Genomic DNA, 14,694 nt, shown 5'->3' on the forward strand with positions numbered 1-14,694 from the left:
TTCTGAGGGTATGTGAGTGCTGGGGACTGCCTGGAGAGGAAGGTCAGATGCACTGCAGGCCCCGTCAACACTGATGGCATGCAGCAGGTCCAGCTCCCGGGAGAGGGGAGCAGAGGCACTGGAAGAGCTGACCTGGATGAGGCAAGATTGTTCTGAGGAAGAACACCGGACCTGGGCCTGAAGGATGACTTGGAGCCAGCAGGTGGAGGCTGGGGAAAGAGCCCTAGGTCTTTAAGGGGGCTTCGAGCCCCAGAGGCAGGCAGACAGCAGGTAGCTGGCTGTGTGAGTGGCAGAGAAGGCCTGTGTAACTGGAGCATAAGCATGGTGGGGGAGTGTGATGTGTGTGGAAACTGGAGAGGAGGCAGGGGCCAGACCACACCAGGGTTTACAGGGCATTCTAAGGCTTTGGGCTCATTCTCAGAGCACTGGGCAGCTGTTGAAGGGTTTTCACCTGGGCAAGAAATTATCCTATTTGGTTCTCTCTTTTGGGTCAGAGACCTGATTTTGTATGTGTGTGTGTAGGTTCTTGATATTGAAACTAGCTTTGCAAACTCTGAAGTGCTTACTTTAAAAACCCCTGCTACTCACCCGATGAATATGAGACCACAAACAGCAAGCAACAAAGCCAGGCTCAGATAAAGGAGTGGGGCAGCCAGCTGGACTCGCTCACTAGCTCCATGACCTGTTCCTGCCTGCCCAGCTCCAATACCACCTGGATGAAATACACGCCTAAGCAATAAGGCAAGTTGTATGCAGTCCATCAAATAGACACATTACGTGTGTGAATGGCCATCCTGTGCAGCATGAGAGGGTGATTGTGATGCACTTTTTTAGGGGAGAAAGTCCTGAAGACAGAATCCCTAAAAGTGGGTAATTGGCCAGGCACAGTGGCTCACGCCTGCAATCCCAGCACTTTGGGAGGCTGAGGCAAGTAGATAAGGAGGTCAGGAGATCGAGACCATCCTGGCTAACACAGTGAAAGCCCATCTCTACTAAAAATTAGCCAGGCGTGGTGGCACGTACCTGTAGTCCCAGCTACTCAGGAGGCTGAGGCAGAATTGCTTGAACCTGGGAGGCGGAGATTGCAGTGACCTGAGATCAGGCCACTGCACTCCAGCCTGGGTGACAGAGTGAGACTCCATCTCAAAAAAAAGGTGGGTAGACAGAAAATGATTAAGGTGGGGGCTCTTAGGCTGGGGTAAGTGGATTGCCTGAGCTCAGTAGTTCGAGACCAGCCTGGGCAACACGGTGAAACCCCGTCTCTACTAAAGTACAAAAAATTAGCTGGGAGTGGTCCCAGCTACTCAGGAGGCTGGGGCAGGAGAATTGCTTGAACACGGGAGGCGGCAGTTGCAGTGAGCCAAGATCGTGCCACTGTACTCCAGCCTGGGTGACAGAGGAAGACTGGATCTCCAAAATAAAAAATAAAAAATAATGGGGTTCTTGCCTTGAGCCCAGAAGTTCGAGGTTGCAGTGTGCTGTGATGATGCCACTGCACTCCAGTCTGAGTGACAGAGCTAGAACCTGTCTCTAAAAAAATGAAATAAAAAAATAAAAACAAGGATCTATTCTAGCCACAGTGGCATACACCTGTCATCGCAGCTGCTGCTCTGGAGGCTGAGTCGGGAGGATGGCTTGAGTTCAGGAGTTTGAGGCTGCAGTGAGCTGTGGTGCTACCACTGCACTCCAGCCTCAGAGACAGAGCAAGACCCTGTCTCTTAAAAAAATAATAAATAAATATTAAAAGGGTCTTTGGCAGTGAAAAGGCTGGAAAACCCTAGCTTTTCACTCACACCTTTGCAGTCACTGCTTCACACAGAGCTGGGGCTGTTGATCAGATACAGAGTTGAGCGAGATGCAGGGAGCTTACACTGGGGTGACCTCGTGGGCTGCTCCCAGGTTCTGCGATTCAGTCCATTCTGATTGGAACGTCTCATGGAGAGCTGCTGCTGAAAAGTAGCTGTCTCGTTTCTGCCAGTCCCTGTCTTGCAGTTTCACAGAAGACCTCACGGGGGGCTTCTCTACCACCAGGGCTGCAGCGGCAGGTGGCCAGCTCAGGATGTGGCATCCTGGGACTGCATTCTCACTCTGTCCCCAAGTTCCTGCACATCACAAGGTTGCTGTCCGCCCCTCTTGGATCAGCTTCCATTTTCTTCTCTTTGTAAAACGTGCAAAGTGGAGATCAATGTTCAGTGAGATCTAGCTCAGCACTGACATGTTATATCCCAAGCCCATCTCCTGGCTAGCAGTGGGGTTCGTGATGAGAGGTGGGCAGGGCACTATTTGGGGTAGGATTTCCCTTGTCCACTGCTTTCCAGTGCTGGCCTGGTGGGCTCTGCCAGTGGGGTGATAGGCTGGTGCTGAGGACAAGGCACTGCTCATGGACCTGAGCAGAGGGGGGTTATGCATGTAATCCACCACCCACCCCTCCACCCCGGCCCTGAACCTTGCAGGTATACCCTTTGCTCCCTGGCTCGTCTACCATCATGACCCATGACTTGTGCCTCGTCTTCCTGTCCCTGGCCAAGGCTGTCGTTTACGTGTCAGACATTCAGGAGCTGTACGTCCATGTGGTTGACAAGATCAGTGGAAGCTTCATGTCAGGGCCTCCTCAGCAGACCTGCAGGAACTGAGAGTGAGGGGGCTGTGGGATGTTTCCTGTGGCCTTCACTTTTGCTCCTGGGGTCTGCATCCCTTCCCCTGTGAGCTTGCAAAGCTGTTTCTATCTTCTTCGCTCCATGTTGATGATGCAGAGTCCCTCCAGTAAGGGACTTCTTCATACCAGGTGACATCTCCATAAGGCTTGGCAGTAAATCCTGCTGGAAGTTGCCTCTAAATTAGCCATGACCTGGGAATTCTTGTCTTTTAGCTGGTGTAGGTTATTAACCAGCCAGGCACACGTCTCACTGAGCATGGATTTTCCCCAAAAAATACAGGTTTTGGGTTCTCTGGAGTTTCAGTGGCAAATCAGTACAACTCACCCATGCCAAGCACCATTGCAAAAAAGGACAAGGAATAGATCTTGTTTCATCTTTCACATCAATAGGGAAATTTTACTACTCCAAATATCTGAGGTGACTGAAGCTGGGCTTCCAGAGGGTTGTGGTCGGGATCCTGAGTGGATAGAAGGGCTGGTAATTAAAAGGGCATATTAGGCTCCTTAAGAAGCTATTATGCTCTACCCAGCCTCACATACTTCTCCTATAATCTCATTTCCACTGCTGTTTGCTAATTTTCTGTTTCTTCACTGTGTATCTCTGACTCTCATTTCCTAAGGTTCTTATTGTATTCTACATTGCCAGGTGTGAGCTATTCAGTCAGTGAGCATTTATTGAACTCCTACTGGATGCCTGCTGCTGTTCTAAGCAGTGTCTCATCTCCCTAATTAGTTAGCGTATTAGTTATTTAAGAGTCGGGAGTGGAACTTATACCTCTAAGTATCCCCAGTCGCCGTCCCTTGACCCATCCCTTGGAATAAGTGCTTCATCAGTTTTCATTTGCTGACTGGCTGATAGTCCAGAGGTAAACCTGGGTGACTCATCCCTGATTCCCAGGTCTGTAGGTTGAGACTGGTGATGCTATTAGTATCACAGAAAGTCATGGGGCACCATAGATGGTGACATTGGTCTTTCGGAGGCCATCCCCCTAGCCTCTGTCTGCACGATGCAGGTGGAGATTGGGAAGACAGTGAAGGCAAACATCCGTGTGCTGGACTTGCACAAGAACCCCTCCTGGCCAAATACTTCCCCTTCATGCACCTGAAGCTCCGAGCCACCTCCCCAGTTGTCACATTGGTGTGATTCCTCCTGGTGGTCACCTCCTCCAGCAGAGATGTCACAAAGGGAACTCCTGAAGTAGGTGATTCCTGGACGAGGGGAGCTCTGAGGTCTCGCATAGGCTCAGTATGTGGTGTGGGGCTGTCTCAGGGTATTAGGTTACGACAGGAGCTGCACTGCAGCCACAGGCCATGGCAGTCGTGGCCCAGGGATTGTTCCAAGTCTATTCACAGCAGCAACATTAAACCAGCCCTGCCAACATCCTCCCTGTGCCTGGGCCACACTGGGGATGGTGGCATCATTAATTTGTGATATGAAGCAGATGGGTACTGTCTGTGTCTCTAGATGGACTCGCACCTTTCTTCTGGCAGTGAGAAATTTGTTTCTGACCAGCAATAGCACAGCACTGCAGAGACCAATCTTCCTATACAAGCAGTGCCCTGGACGCCTCCTGTGTTCACTCACCTCCTCCTGCCAGAAGGGCACTTGTAGGGGATGCAGGAGGAGCAGGTGGGGACTTCACCGGCTCCACAGCATGGCACCGGCGGCCCTGGTCTCCTCCTGGGCTAGTCCTTGTCCCTTGATCCTCATCTGAAAAGTTCTGAGATCACCGACAAGAGAATGATTCTAAGGTGTTTTTCAGTAGAAATTGGGAGAAATTTAAGGAAGGAGGCAATCTTTGAAAGAGGAGTCAGGGAGTCCTAAAGGCAGTGGATGGCAAAGTTTGACCCATGCCAGCGTCTCCAGAGGGCATGCTAGGACACAGATGTAGGGCTGCCTCTGGCTCCATGGGCCGGGGTGGCTGGAGGGTGTGCATTGCTGGTCAGCGACCACACACTGAGAACTGCTGATCCAAGGGGAGGGTTCCAGCTGCATGAAAGGTCCTTGTTTTCACGGGGTTTCACTTCTCAGGAAGTGGAGCACAGTCACAAACAGCAGAATACGCCCCAAAGAACCACAGAGCCTCGGCCAGTGGCTGGGAGGCAGCCCCCAGGACCCTGGGGCCCACAGGTCACTGCTCACAGAGGCGTGATGTCCACGCCCTGACTTTTCCTCTCACGAAACATGTAAGTCATATTCAATGCCATGGGTTCAGGGCACAGCAGTTCCTTCTCTCCTCTATCTCAAACAGTCCTTTCCCCGCTCGGGCTGACTCCAACGAAGGTGACAGTGCTTATCGGGGTCATGATGGAGGTGAGAGCTGAGAGGCCACATCATGCTCCAGCCCCAGTGTGGGCCACTGCATGGCAGCCCCGGCTCCTGGCACACTGCCTCTGTCCCAGCACGTGGTGACTGTGTAGAGGTGGAAGCCATCAGCACTGGGGCCCTGGTTCTATCTGGGAGAGACACAGGCTGCCTGGCACAGTAGGCACTGATGCACTGCTGTTTACTCCCCTCTCAGGTCACCTCTGAGGGCAGCCCCCAGCCTCAGTTCAACATCCTTTTCTCCATCAGCAACAAGAACATTGCGCTGGTGAGCACTGCCAGGCTGGTACGAGGCCTCACTATGGGGAAGGGCACTGTGTCTGGGCTTGTGCAGGTGGTGGATGCAGAGACTGGCAAGGTAGTCATCATCTCTCAGGTAACAGACATGCTGTTGGAGACTGGCACTATCGGAACTCCCCAGGACAGCCAGCTCTGGTGATAGGCCACTGCTTCCCAGAGCAGCTATGCCTGAGACAAAGGCCTCTTTACTGTGTTTGGGTTCTACCTCTGAGGACCACCTCTCTCCAGGGGTGCTGCTTCTGCCCCCTGGGTCTGCAGTCCCTCCCAGGGCCCCCTGTGCAGGACAGCCCTGCTGACATGGGAGCACCCAGACCCCCAGAGGTTGCTTGTCTCCAGGCTGAGTCTCCCAGTCTTTCCAGCTGCTCCTTACAGGACAAGGTCGTCAGCAACCCCCGGCCCCAAAGGGCCCTCCCACTGGAGGATGAGGGCAATCGTGGTAAGGGCAGGTGCTGCTCCAAGCACTCTGCCTTCATGTCCTTCAGTCCTCTCGGTGCCCTGTGCATTTTCCTGCTGTCCCCCTTTGATGGTGAGGAGACTGAGGGACTAGCTAGCGGCCCACAGCCACCATGTGCCAGTTCTGGGATTGGGCCCAGGGCCGCCCAGCATCAGAGCTCTTGGGCGTTTTTTTGGTCACTGGAATCTGGGCTTGAGCATGTGCTGATGGTAGAGAAGGGATGCTGTGGGCTGAGCATGCCTTCTGGGTGCATTGTATGTCTCCAGAATAGTGCGGTGTACGTGTAGTGAATTAAAAAATTGCACTTCAGCCCTGGAGTTGTATTTCCAGGTGGAGAGAAAAACCTGGGTCATCTGCTAGCATCTTCTACACCAGCCGAGGTGAAGTCATCTTCCCAGTCTCTGTGCGGGGTGGAGGACTTTCCGAATTGCTTTTCTGGGCTGGCAGTGAAGGTAGGAGGCCAAGTTAGGACAGTCTTCTCCCCGGAGGGTCTCCCTGCCCCACTTTGGTGGGATTGACTCCAGCAGGTGAAAGTCGGTGTCTGGAGAGTCTGACAACTTCCCTGCTTTGTGAGGGGTGGGTCTCCTTTGGTCCTCTGGAGAGGAGGTGAGAAACCATTTCCGCCTTCTGACCAAGGCTCAGGGCTAAAATTGTGGTCTTTGCATTCTTTGTGACCTCCTTCACCAGCGGTGACTTGCAGAAGCATCTCAGGGAAGGTTGCTTTGGGGTTCCGCTCACAGCTGGGCCAGAAACTTGGTCTGTAAGAAGAGCCTTCTGTGATGTTTAATGCAACTGTGGACAGAAACCTGTTTCAGAATCAGTCATCCCATTCCTCATGAGAACTAGGTCCCCTGGAAGCAGTCCGTGCGGTCCTGAGTTCAGAGCCTGTAAACACAGCGCCCCAGGAGCTGGTGAGTGAACTGCCCTAGAGGGGGTGCAGGGAAGTCCTTGTTTTCAGAGGCTGACTTTGATCCGCCATTGAGTTCAGTGATTTACTCCTTTTCCCAGCATTTTCCGTGCCTGCCCAAGTATCCCCGTTAAGCCACAAAGTCTGAATCGCAGAGGTGGATGCCCAGATCCAGTGTATGTCGATTTCCAAGACAAAGTCTTGGGGATGTTAAAATCTGTCCTGGGAATGTGGCAGGGTTCAGATTGGCTTCCCAGAGTGTCACATTCAGGACTGTGACTTACAGACAGGAGGCCTGGGTTTGCTTTTTTGTTTATTTGTTTTGTTTTGTTTCTCTAAAAAGGATTGCAGCCTCAGGAACTGGTTCATTTTCCAGTAGCTAAAAGGATAGCTGGCTGGAAATTCAGCCAGAGGGACACAGGGCACTGAGTATCCCTCCTCTTTGTTGTCTGACTTTGCTGGCATTCTTCCCTCTGGGTCCCCCATCTGGTGGGTTGGGGAGGTGCTGGGGAAAGGCCCTGGTGGCCCTTGGCAGGTGGAGGGGCTGCATCACCAGCCCCATCTGAAAGGCATCTTCTTGAGCCCAGGCAGGCAGGGGCTTCGCCTGCAGCCCCCGTGTCCTTGCCTGGAATGTGATTCTGGTCAGATGCTTCCAGTTCCATCTGTCCAATCCAGGTCACACGAGCAGCACCCCAAGGCCACAGGGAGGGCCAAGATTAGCAGGAGGAGACTGAGCAGAAAGATAAGTGAAAGGAGGGGAATGAGTGCTTATCAAGCATCTACTATGTGCCAGGCATTAGCCCAGGTCATGAGGCACAGAATGTGGGCTCAGCATGAGTACATGGCAAAGAGTCTAAGAGGTTTAATCACGTCAGTTCCGCATGAGTCAGCAGCACTAGAAAGAAGCCAGGAGAGTTAGATTAATAGGAGTATGGAGTTGAGAATGAAGGAGGTTATAAGGTCTGCTCTAATCAGATTCCACTGGACTCCTGCATTTGTCCCTGTACTCTGTTTAGTCAGATATAAGCAAGCTGGATTTGGGTTTGGGAGGGTCTGGAGACCTGTCGCTTGAGGGCAGCCTGGCCTAGAGAAGAGCAGACCCCAGTCCCAGGCCCCAAGTCTGAAGTGCTGACCTGGAGCAGCTGGATGAGACAGGGTGGCAGCCTCAGAGCACTGGGCTGGGACCTGCGGGGCCGTGGGAGAGGCAGTGGCTGGCTCATGCAGGGTGAGCCACCCATAAAACCAGGCCTCTCTTGGCAGAGGAGCACGGTGCTGGGCATCCTGAGGGGCCTTCTCGCCACAGCCTCTGATCTGCAGCCTCCTTCCCTTGAGGGGTCACATTCCCAGCCCGCACAGCATCCTGGCACCCCACACCTGAGTGCCATGCTCTTCCCCAGGACCTCGTAAAGATGAAGGTGCTGCTGCTTGGGGCCGTGAGGATCCGCATCCCCTTCACGCGGATGAGGACGAGCACTCAGGTGAGGGGACCTCCTGGGCTCTGAATCCGGGTTCCCAAAAAGCCACTGCTGGAACCCTGTCCTCGAGCTACAGCACTTCTCCACTTCCTCCGTCTGCCCAGCCTGGGTATCTAGGGGCACAGTGGCAGCTTCCCACCCACCCCTACCCAGACAGACACCCTCTTGTAGCCACTGAAGAAGGCCTGCTTCCTGCTAGCCTGTCACCTTCCCACACCTCAGATAGCACCAGGCGCCTAACAGGAGCGCGGTGACCGTAGCACTTACTCCACTTCATGCTGTCTTGGATATTAATCCGTTTGGTGTTCATAGCAGCTCTGGGAGGCTAGTGTCAGAACCATCTCCATGTCGCAGATGAACAAATGAACGTACAGAAAGCTTAAGACTCATGCCAGGGCCACACAGCTAGGAAGTGGCAGCACTGGCAGTGGACTGGGCAGCTTGGCACGGCACCTGCTGTGGCCTTTTGCCGTCTCACCTCCACTTGTGCCCTCAGCAGACTGTCAGCAAATAGAGACTGAAGGAGCCGGGGACCCCACCCTTGTGTGCCCTGTGAGCAGGGACCCCGGCTAGATTAGGAGAGAGGGGCCTGGAGGAACCAGCACTGTGGGGCAGGGCAAGCTGTGCTGCTGGGGAACACACAGCCTCCTAGACCTCCAGGGACTCCTTCCAGAAATGGGTCTCTCGGCCATGGGGAGGCGCAGCCCGCTGCAAGGGAGGGACAGCGTGGGGAAAACAGTCCTGGCTCTGGCTTGACTGGTATTTCATCAAAATTCCCAAACTTGTGTCGTATCCTTCTCTAGTTGGGGAAGAACTGGGTACATCTCCTACTGCTTGAAGGAGGCAGCACAGCTCCTGGGGGCATTCCTAGTGCTGGGACCCCGCTGGTCACCAGGCCTGACTTCTCCCCACCGATGTCCATCTATATCACCCGGATCACCAACCACCAGAACCCTTTCTCCTTTGACAATGCCATGCGAGGTCTGACCTTCCACTGGTCTGTCACCAAGTGGGGCATCCTGGACCTCCAAGGGCAGCACCACAAGGTAGGCAACCACCCACCGAGAGCTCACCTCCCACCCCTGTCCCAGGCCAGCACCCTGAGAGACTTCCTGTGGGAAGTCCCCACCCTCACACCCAGAGAGGCCCTTTCTGTCCTCTCCCAGGGCTCAATGGGACTCCCTTCAACTAAAGGCTAACCACACAGACAGGGTGGATAGGTTCCTCTCCTAACAGAAGTGGCCATGTGGGGAAGTCACAAAAGTCCTGGGAGGTCAGAATCTGCAGCTTCTGACCATTTTCTGAGATGATGTCTGGCAGCCCTCAGTTTTCCCTGGTTTATCCCAGAGGCCAAACTCCCCTTCCCTTAGCCCAGCGAGGGGCCCTGGCTCCTCCTGAGATGTCAGAGCTGGAAGATGCCAGGGAGAACCTACTAAGTCCCTCTTTGTGTTAAGCAACACCAGAAATGGGAAGGGACTTGCCCAGGGTTGCCCAGCAAACCAGTGGGGAAATGGGACTGGGCACCAGTCCCTGTAACTCCAGGTTGAAGCCCAGGTGGACCTTGGGCACACAGGACCCAAGCAGAGGATGGGTTGAAAGGTCGCTTCCTGCCCGCTTCAGAGACAGTGGGGATGGAGGCTAGGGGAGAGGCCCAGGCCTGGGAACGGAGTTTCCCAAAGGCTGCCTGAAGCTTGTCTAGTGTAGGACGAATGCCTCCCGACTCCACCCGGTGGGAACAGGGTCCTGCCCTCAGTGCCTGGGGGCTCTCCCAGATTGCTCTAATGGAACACAGGCAGTGAGACTTGTTAACAGGTATCTCAAAATAGAGCCATCTGTGGGTACACACTGCAAAACCCAGCATCACTCTGGGGACCTACACACACTGAGGGCTGCGGGACATCCTGTCATGAAGACCCCTGGCTTGCACGGGTTTGCCCAGTGTTTCCCAAATGCACATTGTGAGATGCAAGCAGGGCGGGGCCCGTGTGCCTTTGCTGGGGGACCATGTCTGTGAGACCTGGCCCTGAGAAGCTTTCAGTCTTCGGGGGGGTGACGGCAGCTCATTGCAGTGGGGTGAGCATCCATGTGTGTTGGGTGCTGTGAGAGCTCAGAGCTGGGGCCGAACGAGGTCTTCACAGAGGAGTCATGTTTCAGGATGAGAGGGACTGGCCAAAGCCTGGTGGGAACTCACTTGATGTGTGGCAAAAGTAGCAAGGAATTCTGAACTTAGGGTCTGGGGTGCGCCTTCATGCAGCGAGAGACTGGAGCTCACCGTGTCCCAGTGGTCGTTAATGTAATCATCTGTGTTTATTTAACAAACATGCACAGAGCACCTGACAGAGGCTGAGGTGCCCTTGTGCACTTTCCAATAGTGCCACGTCCAGTCCTCAGGTGAGGCCTATGGGGCAGGGCCTGCAGGGGCTGCTGCCTGCTGATGTCCCTGAGACGGGGAGGAGCTGGGAGGGAGGGAGTCAGACCAGTTTCCTCTTGGACAATCACAAGTTAGTCAGATGATATTAACCACAGGCCCAGGGCTCAAGCCCAAGGGGCGTCTACCTGGTCTGATCAGAGGCCAGTGGGGAGCTCAGGGCACAGCTTTACCTGCCAGTGAGTGACTGCCCCTGAGCCAGGCTGGGCGGCCGAGGAGGCAGCAGCCCCGAGGGGCCTTAGAGAGGGGACTTACACAGGTGGTGGACACATCTGGAGTCTTGCAGAGAAGGGGCCTGGAGCTCCCAGGTAAATGCTGCCGCCTTGGGCTCAGGGAGCCACCAGGGCCTCGGAGCACCTCCGCGACCCAGGATCAGATCTGAGCTGACCTCATGAGGCTGATCATCTGCTGGACTGACTTCTCGACAGGCTCCTGTATGTGTCTACTTGGATCCTGCAAGAACATGGCCAGACAGAGCTAGCCAGAGGGACCTGGGAGGTGGAACAGGGGTTGTTCTGAGACGGTGGCAGTGAGGAGCAGGATGTCGTCATGAGAGGAAGGTGGAGCCTTGCCCAGGCTCAGTCCTGGCACAGTTACCCTGAGCAAGACCCTGGCACTGGAGTTGTGTGTGCCGCCCTCCGAGCTCACATTCTAGCAGGTAAAGTTCTCTCACACTGGGCATGGAGGGAGAAGCTTGTGTTTCCAGGCTCCTTGAAGGAGCTCCCATTAGGCTGCACAAACATGAGCCTGCTTGCCTTTTCTCATCACATCTCTGACCTTTTCCTTTTTTTTTTATTTATTTCTATTTTTTATTTTTTTCACACAGGGTCTTGCTCTGTTGCCCAGGCTGGAGCATAGTACTGTGATCACAGCTCACTGCACCCTCGAACTCCTGAGCTTAAGCGATCCTCCCAGCTCAGCCTCCTGAATAGCTGGGATTACAGGTTTGTGCCATTACACTTGGCTATTTTTTAAATTTTTTGTAGAGACAGGATCTTGCTATTTTGCCTCATGCTAATCTCAAACTCCTGGCCTCAAGCGATCCTCCCACCTCAGCCTCCCAAAGTGTTAGGATTACAGGTGTGAACCACTGCACCTGACCTCTACCTATTGTTAGTTATTTGTGTCTTTCCTCTTTACATCTACATCAGTTTTCACCATAGAGTTGTCTATATTACTCATTCTTTTCAAATAAAGTTTTTTATTTGATTGATCAAATTCACTTTTGGTTTCTAATTCACACATTTATACTTTTACCTTTGTTAGTTCCTTTGTTTTATTTTCTTGGAGTCATTTTGCACTTTTTCCTATTCCTTAAATTGAATATTCAATTTATCTGCTGTTTCCTTTTATAAAATAAACATTAATTTTGCAAAAATAATACATGCTCATCTTTTTTTCAAATAACTCAAGTGACACATAAAAGTTGATGGGTTGGGAGGCCAAGGTAGGTGAACCACCTGAGGTTAGGAGTTCGCGACCAGTCTGGCCAACATGGCGAAACCCTGTCTCTACTAAAAATACAAAAAAATAATAATAATAAATAGCCAGGTGTGGTGGCAGTGGCCTGTAATCCCAACTACTCAGGAGGCTGAGGCAAGAGAATCGCTTGAACCCTGGAGTTGGAGGTTGCAGTGAGCCGAGATCGCATCATTGCACTCCACCCTGGGCGACAGAGCAGGACTCCATCTCAAAAAAAAAAAAAAAGCTGAAGGGGACAAAGCAAAATATAAGGTAATGATCATCTCAGAGTCTCGCAAGAATGATTTATTGTCAATGTATGATGATCATTATTCCAGATATCTCTCTAAACATTTAAATAGATAGAATATAAAGAGATACTATTTTACAAAATATGGTCATGCTAATTGTAAAGTAAAACATAAGTTAAATTTTAAGAAAAAAGGCTAAAGTAAAACTGTAGGAATTATTCATTCAAAATTTTCAGACTTTTTTTCAAAAAAGATGTTAGTTCCTCAAAGATCTCTTTTAAAAAAACATGATTATGAAACAATGAAATTGTTAACTATTGTTCATTATTATTAGCAAGTTCCAATTTTCAACTGTATGTTTTCACTTCTGGGTAAGAAAAATAAAGAAATTAGAACACTTATACTGTCTCCTACCTCTCCTCCTTCTCACTCATGATTTTGTACATTTTATCATTTTTTTTTTTACATTGTCAGCCTCTATAATATTAGTATTCTTCTTGGTAACCATACTTCTCACAATTTAGTTTTAGTTGTTGAAGTGAATATTTAAGTAGGTTTGATGTCAAACACTAATCTTCTTCTCATGGCTTTTGCATTTATGAATTTTAATATTTTAATCACTTCTTTGTTGCTTAGTTCGAATTGTTCCAAGTACATTTTTTTCAAAAAGGATCATGGTTGTTGTCTGCCCTGAGCTTTTTCATGCTTGAGAAGGTCTACCTGGTACATACATATACACAGGAACGGTTTAGCTAACTGTAACATTCCTGGTTCATACTTTCACTCTGGGCTTTGTACATTTCCCTCTCTCTCTTCTGGAATGGGGTATAGAGATGGACAATTCTGAGAACAAATTTCCACCTTGTATTGTGTATTAGCTATTTATTGCTGCATAACAAATTTTCCCAAAAATGGGCATCTAAAAACAATACATACTTATTATCCCACAGTTTCTGTGGGTCAGAAATCTGGAAACAGTTTAGCTAGATGATACCGGCTTGGAGTCTCTGTGAGGTTGTGCCTAAGCTGACAAATGGGGCTGCAGCCACCTGAGGCTCACCCAGGGCTGATGGATTTTCTTCCAGGCCCACTCAGATCCTTGTGACATGGGCTTTTGGGGGGTCTTTATGGCGGGTTACTCCCTTGATGAGTGACTGAAGAGACAGAGAGAGAGAGAACCCATGCTAGAATCCACATACTTTTATAACCTAACTTCAGAAGTGACATACCATCACCGTCACTTCCTGTTGCCTTCTGTCACCTGCAGATAAACCATTAAGTCCAGCCCACATTCAAGGGGAGAGGAAGTAAGCACCACATCAACCACAGAAGAATAGAAAGAAGTTGTGTGCATACATTTAAGACAACCATATACCAGGAACTGCTTTTTTTTGGTATAGATAACTATCTTTTTTAAAATTTACCCTTGACATTTGGAGACTTCATCCAGTTACGTCTGAGTTGCAAATTCAGGTATATCTCTAAAATAATTTTCTTTGATTACATCTTCACATATTGTTTTCATTTTACTTATTCTTTCTTCTTTTTCAGGAAAACCAATTATATGTTGGATTTTCTTTGCTTTCATATTTAATATATCTGTAATTATTGTTATAACTATATTGTTTTCCATTAATTTTTTTCATTAACTTGTGTTTCTTCTAGCTTATTTACCATGTCCCTAACTGTGTTTTTAGTTGTGTTTATTCCATGTGCTTCAGTATATTACTATTTGTATATAGATTTACTGCAGAGCGCAAAAGCACATAAAAACAGCAAATATATTCTATATGCAAACAGCTATACATAGTTGCTGCTTTTAATGTGGTCTTGTGCTCTGTATTATTTTTGCTTTTTATTTCTTTTCTAGGCTCTTCCCCTTTCTCTCAATCATCTAATCACATTCTGTGGCCTTATTATCTCTTTTTAAAAACTTTATACTTTTTCTTGAGCTTCCTGCTATTTTTTAAAAGACCAATCATGGGGATTTTTTTCTTTTTTTCATGTCAAACAGGTAATGTGCTGAAGTTGTAACAAGGTTTAAGGGAGGCACATCTCATATATGAGTGTGAAAATCCAATCATCACGCTTATGAACCACAAAAGGATCTAGATAGTTTTTCTAGCTTTTCTGAAATTATAAAGAATTGTTTGTGTAAATTCTTTCAGTGTCTAGTTGAACGCTGAAATTCATCCATGATGTATTTCATGATGCACTTCATCTGCAGTGTGCCTGCAAGCTAATTTCTTCATCCCCTTTTTTCCTTTTTTTTTTTTTTTTTTTTGAAATGGAAGTCTTGCTACATTGCCCAGGCTGGTTTCCAACTCCTGGGCTCAAATTATTTTTCCGCCTCAGCCTCCTGAGTAGCTGGGACTACAGGTGTGCAACCCCATGCCCAGATCCTCATCCCTTTTTGGTAGCATTTTTGTATACATC

General features: G+C 50.1%; 1 protein-coding gene and 1 non-coding gene across 2 annotated transcripts; one reads left to right on the plus strand and one right to left on the minus strand.

The window, feature by feature from the left end:
- The first annotated feature begins 3,930 nt into the window (after positions 1-3,930).
- On the plus strand, positions 3,931-13,759 carry LOC103228116 (nuclear pore membrane glycoprotein 210-like). The gene is made up of 5 exons (XM_007985494.3): positions 3,931-4,068; positions 5,179-5,358; positions 8,041-8,121; positions 8,922-9,164; positions 13,526-13,759. The coding sequence occupies exons 1-5, from the start codon at positions 4,066-4,068 to the stop codon at positions 13,535-13,537; spliced, it is 519 nt and encodes a 172-aa protein (XP_007983685.3). The 5' UTR covers positions 3,931-4,065; the 3' UTR covers positions 13,538-13,759.
- Positions 13,760-14,262: 503 nt separating this feature from the next.
- On the minus strand, positions 14,263-14,366 carry LOC119626079 (small nucleolar RNA U13). Its single transcript, XR_005242270.2, has one exon. It is a non-coding gene; the product is annotated as a small nucleolar RNA U13 (small nucleolar RNA).
- Between the last annotated feature and the right edge of the window lie 328 nt (positions 14,367-14,694).

Source organism: Chlorocebus sabaeus, chromosome 22 (genome assembly GCF_047675955.1).
Source record: "Chlorocebus sabaeus isolate Y175 chromosome 22, mChlSab1.0.hap1, whole genome shotgun sequence".
Classification (NCBI taxonomy): domain Eukaryota; kingdom Metazoa; phylum Chordata; class Mammalia; order Primates; family Cercopithecidae; genus Chlorocebus; species Chlorocebus sabaeus.